Here is a 13819-nt window from a genome sequence, read left to right on the forward strand (position 1 = left end):
AAGTGTTGCGGAGGTTGCAGAGGTTCGGTTCCCGAAGTATCCTCATTGCTCCGGCATGGGCCAGGAGAGTGTAGTACTAGTATCCGGACCTTCTTGACATGTCCATCTGCCCTCCACACAGTCTTCCCTACCGCGACTATCTGCTCTCATGGGAGGGGGGGTCGGGTTCTCTATCCAGAGGTCAAGTCTCTCAGCCTTCATGCTTGGCATCTGAAAGGCTGAGTTATAGGGATTGGGACCTCCCTGAAGACGTGATGGAGCTGTTTATTTCGGCCAGAAGGCCCGCAACAAAATCCCTGTACCGTTGCCGTTGGAGAAAGTTCTGCGACTGGTGCAGGGTACAGAATGTGGATCCTTTTCAGTGTTCAATTCCTGTGGTTCTGTCTTTTTTGCTTTCATTAGCCCACAAGGGCCTGCAAGTGGGTACCATTAAGGGTTACCTGGCGGCGCTGTCCATATTTAAGCGCTCGTCTGAGGAGTGTTCTTGTTTTAAGATTCCTTTGATTTCTCAGTTCCTAAAAGAGCTAGCTAATGTGTTTCCACCGTCGCCTTTCCAGGTGCCGGGATGGGATTGGAACTTAGTTCTAAAGTTCCTAATGGGAGCTCCGTTTGAGCCCTCACATTCATGTCCATTGAGACTGTTGTCCTTTAAGACTGTATTTTTAGTTGCGGTTACTTCCGCTCGCAGTGTGAGTGAGTTGCAGGCACTCTCCGCCAAGCCACCTTTCACGGTGTTCCATAAGGACAGGGTTGTCCTTGGGGTTTGTCTTTTTCTTCCGAAGGTTCTGCCCCTCTGCAGAATTTCTTATGCGATTGCAGCTTACGTTTCCGCAAGGCTTTCTGTAGTCATACTGGCAGAAGATTGGTGCCACACGTTCTCGGGGGGGAAAAAACTACAACTGAGGCTACGGGTGTCATGCGTCCTACATATAACATCCGGTGACGTTGGCGCTCGACGGAGGCCCTCGAGGGACAGCGTATCAACGTCATCAACGCAGGACGCATACGCCGACAAATTTTCAGAAGCAGCACAGCTGTGGTGATTACTGTCATAGATGTGGAATACGTCGGAGGAACACCTCATCGAAAGAACTTTACCAGGTAAGAAAGTAACTTGTTCTTCTGAGATTAATGTCTCTCACGACAACCACATCTGAAGCCGGCTTTTCACACTGAACTGATCCATGCACCTTAAGCAAATTGTGCAATCACGCACAACAAAGGCAACTCTGTAGAATTAGTCTTTACATCATTCCCCATCATTGCCTGCCCAGACCCTATCCCGTTTGACTGGTCCGACCAAGCCGCCATTCCACTGTCGATGGACCACGACCCACACAATACAGCTAAACTCTCCCTCACTCGACACTGCTCATTCAAAAATCTTCCTGGTCTATGAACTAGCACACTTACCCACTACAGGGAATGCCTCTGTCCTTCTAGAATTGTTCAACAACTCCCTCTGTGAAACTGGTGGACACTCGAGCCCCCCCAAAAAACAGTTGCTCTAAAGCCCAAATAATCGATCCCTTGGAACACCCCCAAGCTCACCTCCAACAAACTCTCAATTAGCCTTAGAGAAACAGTGGTGTAAAAAAAAACACAACTGTGGAGATCTCACCAACCTTAAATCTCTTGGCGCCAACTGTAGGATTCTGATTACCGAGGCCAAAGTTGCTTAGTACTCCATCGCAGCAGCCTCTAACCGGCACAAAGCCCTCTTTGAAGTAGTGAAGCATTGTACCAAACCCTCACCCGACCCCCACACCCTCTTCCCCGAGGTGCCAGCGACTCTGGAAAATTGACAGAACAAACCAGCATTCACCCCGCACGCCAGCACGCATACTGCCCCTCTGGACCAAATCCTCTCCTCTCCCAAAGATCTCCTAAAACAATGGTCTTCCTAGTCTACCAATATCATCTTAGCCTCCATTATTAAACAGTTGATGGGCCCCAAATTGAACGCACTACTCGGCATCATTGATGCCTCCCTCACAGAAGGGGCATTCCCATACACCCTCAAGGCTGGTCCCATAAAACCTTTTGAAATAACTGACCCTAAACAATCTAGCCAATTACCAGCCCACTACAAACCTCCCCTTTATTGCAAAAATCTTGGAAAAAGTAGTTGATGCACAAGTACTCAACAAAATTGAACTACTACACCTAAACTGTGTCACGGTTCAGCTTCTCCAGCGCAGAAGCAGCACTAACTCCTACCTCCCCTTGGCGGTCTTGGCACCTGGATTGTATAAAACGCAGGCTGCCGCGACCTGGAAAGAGGGTTAGGGTCCACGGATTGGATAGGTTGGGGGAATTGGGTAAACCGGGTAGAGGGTTAGGGAGAGGCAATGGATGGGAAGGGGGTTAAAGGGAAGTCGTGCTCCTTGGCTCTTGTCCTGTGAGCCTCTCTTGCTGGTTGCTGTGTTGCTTACTATTCGGCAACTCAGTAGTCACACTCACTCACACTTGCATACCACACTATTTTTCTGCTGAGGCGCTGCACTCCGTTAAGAACCTGCACTGAGTTATGCCCCTTCGAAGGGATTGTGTCCTCCGACGTATTCCTCATCTTAGATATATCCTTCCAGCTCTGCTGGCCTCGGAAATTTTTTTCTGTAGAGGGCGCTGCGCGTCGACGTCCCTCGAGTCGATGTCCCTCGACAGCCGCCGGATCGACGCTCGACGTCATCCTGCCCATAAAGGCCGCGCGCAGCGTCCGTTGCTCAGTTCCGTTTTTCCGCGCTACTCGGTGCCTCGGAATACCGTTGCTCAGTTCTTAGTTTAATAAATACTATTTACCTCGAGTTATTCGATACCGTACTCGATGGCTTCCTCGTCGGAACCGACAACTCCTCGATCCGGCTTCAAAAAATGTCGAGATTGTGGAAAAAAGATGTCGTTGACCGATCCTCACAGAAATTGTCTGTGGTGTTTGGGAGCCGAACACCATTGTTCGGAGTGCGAGGACTGTATGTCCATGACAGCTAAGGCCCTGAAGGAGAGTAGGGGGAAGCTGGAGAAAGGTAAGACTTTTAAAGCTTCTTCTTCGTCGACGAAGTCGAGACATTCGTCTCCTCGTCACCATTCACGCTCCAGGTCTCGGAGTGGGTCTCTTCACTCCTCGAGATCGAAACACTCGAAGAGGAGACGTCTAAGATCTCCTTCTCCGTCTTCCTCTTCCTCTGTTTCGCCAAAAAGAATCCCTTGCCCCACGAAACATAGTTCCCGGGCTGAATGGGAGGAATTCAGAAAAAATATGATGAGCGTCTTCGAGAACGCGGCCTTGACCCCCTCGAAGACTGCCGAGAGCGATGCTCTGGTCGAAAGACCCGAAGGTCAAAAACGCCGCGAGTCGCAGTACCCGGCGAAAGAAACCTCTCGAGTGCGTCTCGAACCCTCGAGTAGGACTATGACCTCCAAACCTTCCTCGAAGGTTCCGTCGACGCAGTCGACGACGGTTCCGTCGATGGCTTCGACGCCGTTGTCGAGGAGACCTTCGACACACGGGTCTGTCGACTCGACGCCGGCCTCGACACCGGCGTCGACGCCGAGAAAAGTCACGGTGTCCACACATCCAGTGACGATCCCCAGGCCCTCGACGTCGATGGCGTCGATAGTGTCGAGTAGAATTCCAATTCTGTCGAGGCCTCCACCTCGGTTTTCGACGCCACGCTCGAAGCCTTCGACGTCGACGACATCGACACTCTCGAGGCCAATTATGACAACGTCGGCACCCTCTGCCTTGGAAATGGGATTTACTCCCTTTATGAGTTCAGAACAATTGAGAACTATATCCTCAATTTTAGAAGAGGGTGATTTGTCTGAACAAGACACATTTGAGTTACAGGGACCTGTAACCCCGGTTAGAGAGGAATTTTCCTCTGAAGAGCGCAGATTAAAGGATCTTCATGATTCTTTAAATGAGGCAAGTGGGTTAGACACTTCCCCTGAGGTGGATTTTGCTAAACCAGACCCGGGGGAGCATGCTGAAACTCCCTACAGAGCCTTAATGGCCAGGATTACGGAGTTCATGGGGTGGTCTACACCTTCACAATCTTTTCAGCAAGATGACCTCACGGATATTCTTGATAAAGGCCCACAAGAAGATCCAGTGGTGCCCTTTCATAAAGCTCTTCAGAGAAAGATCATGACAAACTGGGAAACCCCAGATGTAATACCAGCAGTAAATAAAAAACTGTCTGCAAAATACAGGGTATCTTCCACAGACCCAGAGTTCTTGTCTAAACATCCATCCCCAGAAAGTCTGGTGGCACAAGCAGCATCCTCTACCGATGTCAAGACGGCTTATCCTACAGTCCCACAGGATAGGGACGATAAAAAGTATGATGCTATGGCAAAGAAAGTCTTTTCAGCATGTAGCATGGCGTTAAAGTCTGTTAATGCTACTTGCACCCTTGCTAGGTTCAGCCATACACTTTGGGAGTGTGCTTCTACAGCGGCTGACTGCATCCCGGAGGGAGAAGAAAGGGATGCGTTCCTGAATATTATACAGGACGGCAAAGACGCTATGTGCGAATCCCTCCAGACGGGCATTGATTCGGCTGACAGTATCAGCAGAGCAATGGCGGCAAGTACATCAACCAGGCGGTTCGCTTGGTTGAAAAAGTCGGGTTTTGCCCCAGATGTGCAAGCCAGGCTCTTGAACATGCCATTTGATGGCTCTTCTTTGTTCGGGAAAAAGGCGGATGACAGTTTAGAGAAACTGCAAACTTCAAAAGCAGCAGCAAAATCCCTAGGAGCTGCAATCCGACAGACTCCTTTTCGTCCCACGGGAACCTCTGCGAGGGGCAAGTCCTTTCGCTTCTGCTCCTCTTTCGGAAGAGGTAGAGGACGACCGACTCAAAGGGGTCAAAGAAGAACTACCCGAGGTGGACGGGGTAGATACTCTAAAGCCGCAGCAACAGCAGGGGCCTCTTTACCATCGGCATCTGCATCAGCCGCCCCAAAACCACTCTGAGGACTCCCCTCACAGGACACCTGTAGGAGGCAGGTTGACTCAACATATGACGGTATGGCAGGCTATCGCGTCAGATGCTTGGGCATTGGAAACAGTCGGCCAAGGTTACTGCCTGCCTTTCCTACGTACACCTCAGAGTCATCCACCGGGGATCAGCTCTCAGAAAGTTCCAGATCCGCTCCTCTTGCAGGAAATTTCAGACCTGCTAGAGAAAGGTGCCATAGAACCGGTACCTGTAGCGGAGAGGAACAAGGGCTGGTATTCCCCTTACTTTCTCATTCCGAAGAAAGACGGAGGACTGAGACCCATCTTGGATTTGCGAGAATTGAACAAATTCCTCAGAAAAGACAAATTCAAGATGGTCACTCTTTCTCAGATCCTCCAGGCCCTTCAGTTCCAGGACTGGTTGGTATCTCTGGACCTTCAGGACGCTTATTTCCATGTGCCTATCCATCTCAAACACAGGAAATACCTGAGGTTCGCAATTGGCAACTCTCACTATCAATTTCGAGTACTGCCATTTGGGCTGACCTCCGCCCCGAGGGTTTTCACCAAGTTAATGTCGGTAGTGGCTGCAAGTCTAAGGAGGGAAGGGATTCACGTCTACCCCTACCTGGACGATTGGCTGATCAGGGCTGTTTCTCCGGAGCAAGCTCAGATCCAGCTAAATCACGTGTGCTACTCCCTTCACAAACTGGGCTTCTCCCTCAATTTAAAGAAGTCTCAAATGATACCATCGCAGAGACTCCAGTTCATAGGAGCGATCCTGGACACTTCCCTGGGAAAAGCCTCGCCACCAGAGGTGAGGGCTCAAGATATTCTACAGATGGTTACCAAGTTCCAACATGCCCAACATCTCCCAGCCTTCGACTTTTTGAGGTTGCTGGGCCTCATGGCATCCTGCATTTTCCTTGTGCCAGAGGCTCGCCTGAGAATGAGATCCCTCCAGTGGGCACTGAGGACTCAGTGGTCACAATTCTCAGGGAGAATGACGGATCTTCTTCAGGTTCCCGGCAGGGTGGCTCGAGACCTTCAGTGGTGGGCCTGTCAGGAGAACATTCTGACAGGACAACAGTTTTGGCAACCCTGGCCGGAGATAACAGTAGTCACGGATGCCTCACTCACGGGGTGGGGAGCCCACGCCAACGACTTGACCATCAGCGGTCGTTGGTCTCCATCGGAGTCCAGACTACACATCAACCTGTTAGAGCTGAGAGCCATCAGACTTGCGTTGAAGGCTTTCCTGCCGGTTGTACAGGGGAAAAACGTCCTGATAATGACAGACAACATGGTGGCCATGCACTACCTCAACAAAAGAGGAGGCGTAGGATCACTACCCCTGTGCAGAGAGGCGATGCTGCTCTGGTTTTGGGCAATCGAAGAAGGAATCTCTCTATCGGCAGTTCACCTAGCCGGAGAGAAGAACTTGACAGCGGACGCTCTGAGCAGGCAGAACACAGTCTCCCACGAGTGGGAGCTAGCTCAGGGAAGTCCTTCAAGAGATCTTCGCCCTTTGGGGAACCCCTCAGGTAGACCTGTTCGCCACCAGCCTAAACAGGAAATGCGACCTGTTCTGCTCAAGGGAATTTCCTCCGAGAGGAGCTCTGGGAGACGCATTCATAGTGGACTGGGAGTTTCCGCTTCTGTACGCGTTCCCACCGGTCCCTGTCATTCCTCAAATGATCAGGAGGTTGAGAAGATTCCGGCGAACCATGATCCTAATTGCCCCGGATTGGGCCAGGAGAACGTGGTACCCGGACCTTCTAGACTTGTCCATCTGCCCTCCAATTCGACTTCCGCTCAGAGAGAATCTTCTCTCTCAGAAGGGAGGTCAGGTTCTCCATCCGGACATCAAAACCCTCAACCTTCACGCTTGGCTTCTGAACGGCTGAGGTACAAGGATTGGGACCTCCCTGATGATGTTATGGAGGTGTTGCTTTCGGCAAGGAGGCCAGCAACTAAGTCTTTATACCGCTGCCGTTGGAACAGATTTTGCAGCTGGTGTAGAGAACAGAATATCGACCCATTTTCATGTGGTACTCCAATGGTTTTGTCCTTCTTACTATATTTGGCAAATTCAGGCCTTCAAGTTGGTACCATTAAGGGCTATCTCGCAGCGCTATCTATCTTTAAGCGGACTGCGGAGGAACCATCCTATTTCAAATTACCCTTGGTAATACAGTTTCTAAAGGGGTTAACCAATGTTTATCCCCCAAGACCATTCCAAGTTCCCCTATGGGATTTAAACTTAGTACTAACTTTCCTGATGGGTACACCTTTCGAACCTCTCCATTCTTGTTCGTTAAGATTCCTTACCCTTAAGACTGTTTTATTAACAGCACTTACATCTGCTAGAAGGGTGAGCGAATTACAAGCTCTTTCTTGTAAACCCCCTCATACAATCTTTCACAAAGACAAGGTTGTCCTACAAGTGAAGCCTAATTTCCTCCCAAAGGTAGTTTCTGAGTTCCATATCTCTCAGAAGATTACCCTGCCATCTTTCTATCCTCCTCCTCACCCGGGGAAAGAGGAAGAGAGGTTACACAGACTAGACCCTAGGAGGGCTTTAAGTTTTTACATTAGTAGACTAACCAGGATAAGACAGGCAGACCAGCTATTTGTAGGTTACGCAGGTCACAAGCTGGGGTTACCTATAACTAAACAGACCATTTCCAGATGGATCATTCTAGCCATTCTGGAATGTTATAAACTGGCAGGGAAAGAGCCCCCTCAAAACCTTAGGGCTCATTCGGCCAGAGGTATTGCAGCTTCATCGGCCCTCAAAAGAGGCGTGCCGGTTAAAGACATCTGTGCGGCCGCCACATGGTCGTCTGTCCATACCTTTTCACGTTTTTACAATCTGGATTCCTCCTCTAGTCAAGAGACTAGGTTTGGAAGGGCTGTACTACATTCTATTCATCAATAGAAGACAGCGTGAAGTCAGTACTCCCTCCTCCGAATATAGAATACTGCTATGGGAGCCTATCTAAGATGAGGAATACGTCGGAGGACACAATCCCTTCGAAGAACAAGTTACTTCTTACCTTGTAACGTTCTTTCGACGGGATGTTCCTCCGACGTATTCCTCATCGACCCTCCCATCCATCCCTGCAGTTCTACTTCCCTTGTTGTTGCAGCTTACGCTCCTTCAGGGTGATTAGTCTAGTCCAGACAGTAATACTGTGGGCTTCAAAACGGAACTGAGCAACGGACGCTGCGCGCGGCCTTTATGGGCAGGATGACGTCGAGCGTCGATACGGCGGCTGTCGAGGGACATCGACTCGAGGGACGTCGACGCGCAGCGCCCTCTACAGAAAAATTTTTCCGAGGCCAGCAGAGCTGGAAGGATATATCTAAGATGAGGAATACGTCGGAGGAACATCCCGTCGAAAGAACGTTACAAGGTAAGAAGTAACTTGTTCTTCTGTTGGTAAGGAGTGTCCACAAGGTAACTCAGTGCTGTTGCCCAGCCCGCACTTTTAACACCATGAAATAATTTTCAGTAACGTGAGAATAACAATTGTGCTTGTGGGTTCTCGGGGCTCTCTGAACTGTCACTGCAGGAAAAGCACCGGGGTCCCTCCCATGTGGGTTCGTTTTCATGCAATCAGGCTTCGCTTTCTCATGCGAGTTAAACAAGCACTTATCTTTTGTCCTGCAGGACTGGAGGAAGTGCTTCAGGCGAGGGCTGGCCTCGCATAAGGTTCAGAGACTGGAGCTCTTCCGAATCAAGTCAGCTCGAAGGATGGAACGAGCACAAACAGATTTGCGAGGCGCACGCATGCGCGTTGGCTTGGGTGTTGGCCCGCATGTTTGCAGGCCATGTGTGCCTGATTGTTCTTTAAAAGTTTCCTGGGCTGCTGGCGCTGTAATTCTTGGGGCTAAGCTTGCTGGGAGATGTAGTCTTTTCCTGGTCCTGTTCTCTGTGGGTTTCTTGGGCTTCCTCCCAACAGGTGTCCATCTGCCACACCAGTCACATCTGCATTGGGGGAAGGGATGCCATCTGCTGCATGAAATGGCCCCCACTGCATGAAATGGCCCCCACAATGCCTGCAACTACTCTGCACCCACGCTTTCTGACACTGTCATCCCTCCAACTGGAGGGTATCAGATGCCCTTCAAATCATGGATACGGGTGACCCCTGCCCACTCATCCTCCTTGACATCTTGGCTGCATTGGACACGGTCCACCATACATTCTCCTCACGGATAGGATGGGATTTTCTGGCACTGTCCTAAATTGGTTTACTTCCGACTTCTTAGGCAGACATCAGGCCATCCGGCTGAACGCGTTGTGTTCTAACTGGCTCCTGCGGAGTCCCCCAAGTCTCTATCCTCTCACTGATCCATTTCAACCGTTGGATGGAGCCTCTGGACGCATTCATTAATGAGCCCAATATAGCCATCCACCAATACGCAGATGATACTCCGTTGTAATGCAAAATAGGTTAAGACCGCTTAATGGTGCTCTGGGACCACTAAATATCTGATGTGGCGTGCTGCAACGCTCGTATTATGAGGCTCTAAATCTGACCTCGTATGTAGTAAACTGTTAACTAATCATACTAGCGAATTGCGCTTGCCTATAAAATTGACGTCATATTCAAATGTCAGTACACTAAGCACATATTCAAAACTTGGATTTATTATTTGCTTTCTTCCGATCACAGCCGACACGTGTTTCGCCGAAAAGGTATTTCTCAAGGCTGTTAATTGGACAGTATTAATGACATTAACTGTAACAATGTTTGACAGCAACATTTAAAATTAAAAAATTATAAATGCATACAAAGATCATGGTTTGGGGAGAGTCAAACATTACAAAAACATAGAAAAACACAGAAATAAATTCTATTCAACAAGAATTATAGCAAATGTGCTAGCTAATAACACAGTTAATACCTGTTTACATGAGTAAAAGTCCATCAGTCTCTGTTTACCTAGCCATCATTCAGTCCTGATGTCTGCCTACCTCAAACTTAACCCATCAAAGACTGAATTTGTCCTCATCGATTCCCCCCGCTAAACAGGTTGTTCAACAATAGCTCCATGATATGTGCCTAGAAGGATTTCTTCCTCGCCTTATGAGTCAGCAAAATCTTAAGCCTTCACCGTTGACGGAAGTCTGTCCTTCCAGAAACACATAGCCAAGAAGGCCCAAACGGCCTGGCTCCAAATCTCCACCCTTTGCAAAATCAAACCCTTCATCTTGCTGCAGAACTTCTGATCATAGTGCAGGCCCTTGTGGTCTCGCACATCGATTGTTGGGGGTGGAGGGGGGGGGGTGTCCTCCTGATGGAACTCCTAGCCACACACTTGGCTCCCTTGAACGCAGTCCACCATGCTGTTACAAATCTTACGGGTGTTCAGAAATGTGACAACCCCCCCCTTTCCTATGCAGGCTATATTGGCTGCCTCTCCAGGGCAAGATATCAGCTGTATATATCGTCAAAGCAGTCACGAGTAGCACACCAGCCTGCCTGGCGGCTAAGCACCACAAATCTGGTGGCACATGCTCCTCGCAAGGCAAATTGACCAACTGGCTCAAATCGCATCTCTTTCACAAAGGGGGCCTACAAACAATCCGTCTCTTGTGAGGCAAGGGCTCACCCACCCAGGCAGATTTGTAGTGGGCTAGTAATTGGCTCGGTTGTTTAGGGTTATTTATTTCAAAAGGTTTTATGGGACTAGTCTTGAGGGTGTATGGAATGACCCTTCTGTGAGGGAGGACTGTTCTTGCATTAGTGTTATATTTATTATTCGTAAATCTGGAGAAGATTCCACCGCCGTCTTTAAGGATAATGAATATATAACGGATGTAAGCAGTATACTCGGCCTCAGACCCTCACCTGCCCTAACACGCGCACTCGCATTCATGCATGCACTTAGCATCAGCCCCCATCCACCCCGACACTCGCATACGTACCACTCACACATGCACTCAGCCTCAGTCCCCCACCGGCTCTGACTGTCGGAGCTGTACCCATTATTCAGCTTCAGTCCCCCACCTGCCCTGCTGGCATTCACACACATTTGTTATTTGCCATCTTTGCTAAAGCAGGCATGAGAATTGTTATTACCTGGCTAGACTAGCATTTTGGTGCAGCCAGTCTAGCCATTTCTTTGGCATGACCTTATTTACTGGGCATCTATGATAAAGCAAGTATGTTACATGCCCAAACTGGCATTTTGGTGCATCCAGTTTGGACGTTTCATTTTGTGAATTGGCAATTTTAATGGCAACGCCAACTGGGTTATGTTTTTAGGTGGCACTAATGCCATATATTGGCAGAATCGGCGTTTACATGTTTTCCTGAAGTGTCATTACTGGTGTGAGGCACAGCCAGCCTAAACATGTTTTTGTACTGGCATGGTTTGTTGTTGAAGGCCTCATGAAAATGTATTAGGAAATGCTCCTGTACACTTGTATTGGGAAATGCTCCTGTACACCGTTGTTGACTTGCATATGTTGGATTGTTTCATGAAGTAGCCTACAAAACAAATTTGAAACTGTCTTGCTTTTTACCCAACTTTTCACTCTGTGTGTTGTAAAATGCACCATTTTAACCCATTATTCAAAAAACCTTCACGGGGGGGGACGGGGGAGTGGCCTTCCCGCCTCTCTTCCCCCCCCCCCCCCCCCCCCCCCCCCCTCGTTTGGGCTCCCTTGCTATGCTTGGGCATATTTGGGGGAAAATATGCCCAAGCATTGGGGGAAATATTTATGCCCCTCCGATTAAACAATTCACCAGCCACCACTGGCGCTACTGTTAAAAGATGTCGGCCCAAAAGCTGGCTGGCTATCCACAGCCTGTACAGTGCTCTGCTGCTCATGAGCTAGATGTGCATGAGTGGTCGGTGGGCGAAGGGTCAATTATGGGAGCAGAAGAGACTGGGGTGGAAGATAAGAATGAGATTGAGAAAGTTGCCTCAGGTGTGGGTTGGAATGTTATGTGGGATCAGTAGTGGGACTGGAGTGAAGTTGGGCTTAAGTCCTATTGCAGAGGGTGAGGTTGCCCAATTTGGGGGCAGGAATATCTGGTGGGAGCATTTAAAGTAAAAGAACAGAGGAGATTGGTGGTGCCTGGTGGGTGGTAAATTAAGGTAGTTCAAGGGATGTAATGTCCTGCCCACTTATGTAGCTGTTTCCACGTAGTCCTAAGCTATACAAGTGTTGGTAATACACCCACACGCGTTTGGATCTGTATTCCAACGTTTGTCTTGAGAAAATATTGAAGGAATTTGTTCATGAACAAAATGACATGATTATTTTGTCCAGTAAAGTTTATGAAGTGCAACCTTACCTTAATTCTCTGGACTTCCAGGTGAAGAAGATAAGAAAATTTGTGATGAACTAGAGAATCAGTTTCATCAAGGCATGGACAGCAAATTATCTGGAAGAAATCGCCGACATTGTGGACTGGGTTTCAGTGAGGTAATAACTTGGATTCTAAAACTTATAAATATATTAACACATGCTGTCTTTTTTTTGGTTTGGTGTTAGTCAATCTTGAAACCTTATGTAAGGTTAAATGGGTACTTTTCTATTGTGCTCTATAATTTTGATGCTTCAAGACACTGAAGCAAATACTTTGCTGTCTTTTCTCCATTTCTTTTTAAAACTGCAAAGAAACAAAGAAAAGTGAACTGTAACCACAATTAGTGTTCAAATTTGGACCTAACAGTCCAAGTAGTAGCTAAGGGTATTACCTTAATCCTCCAGCCATTGTTAAAGTTCTTGTTTCTTTGATGCATAAATTGTAATCCACTTGCAGAAAAAAGGAGTGCAATACCACTTAATCTTGTACTAGAAATGTGATTGAGGTTCCAGAGCAGAGCATAAAAATAGTGGTTTTGATTCACAATAAGTGAGCAAATTGGTCAGAAGGGGGAGTACATTACATTTTCTTCATTTCAAACTGGTTGAACAGATCTCCACATAAAGCATTTGTCTATTTAAAATTCCTTCTAAACTTGAACTGGAACTGGAAGAAAAAGCTTGAAACCCTTTGCATCTTCTCACACACTAATTCTCAAACATACTACTCCAACTAGCATATGTCCCCCCTCCCCGTCCCCCTTAGCACCTCTCTTTTAAGTATGGGAAGAAACTGGCCCATCTTTTAACGCCTTGAAACAATTTACCACCCTGTAATTTTAAAAGTTACTTGGAAAAAGAGGTTGAAGATTACATATGTACATGTTTGTCAACCCTGTGAATTAGATTTTCTGCGCTTTGTCCTCATTGAAACCAGAAACAGATTGACTTCTAATAGGTTTCCTTGGTTTGCTTAGTAGTGTCCCGACTGTAAAAGTCTGGTTTGGAAACTTGTTCAATCTCCAAGGAGCGCTGTCCAGCTACCCTCCGTGTCTTTGGCCCTCATGACTCCTGGTGTAATGTCATGGTTTGTATACATGGAACTGTTTCCTTTTTTACATTCGCTCAGATGCTGTGCTTTGCAACACCTCAACCAGCTATTTTTTTTTTTATTTTTTTTATTTATTTATTTATTTTTTAATCTGCGATTTGTCTCCCCTGAAGATTTTGGGCTTTAAACTCTGCAAACATTTGAGGAAGCTCAAGTCGGTATTTGACCCTCTTGAGCACTGTTTGAAGATTGGGGCCATATGATGATACCAATGATTGTGGATTCTACCAGCCAAGCCACTCTATGCACGTTAGGGAGCGGGTCGCCATGGTTTTTACCTCTCTGCAAAAGCGCGGTAGAAGTCCTTTTGCCTCTAATGGAAAGATAGCCCAACCCACCAAAAAATCCAAGTAAACCCATGAAGCACAAACCAATAAAAATGTGAAAAACTGCAGATTGTTGTACATCT

The 13819-nt window shown here is 47.9% G+C and overlaps 1 protein-coding gene across 1 annotated transcript in view; it reads left to right on the forward strand.

Annotated features, from left to right (window-relative positions):
- Positions 1-13819, forward strand: part of C11H11orf58 (chromosome 11 C11orf58 homolog) — a 210624-nt gene that overhangs the window by 155532 nt on the left and 41273 nt on the right. The window contains exon 4 of the mRNA XM_069623762.1: positions 12307-12416. Coding sequence (XP_069479863.1) covers positions 12307-12416 — 110 coding nt within the window. The remainder of the gene's footprint in view (positions 1-12306; positions 12417-13819) is intronic.

The sequence above is a fragment of the Ambystoma mexicanum genome, chromosome 11 (assembly GCF_040938575.1).
Source record: "Ambystoma mexicanum isolate Mex_15411 chromosome 11, UKY_AmexF1_1, whole genome shotgun sequence".
Taxonomy (NCBI): Eukaryota; Metazoa; Chordata; class Amphibia; order Caudata; family Ambystomatidae; genus Ambystoma; species Ambystoma mexicanum.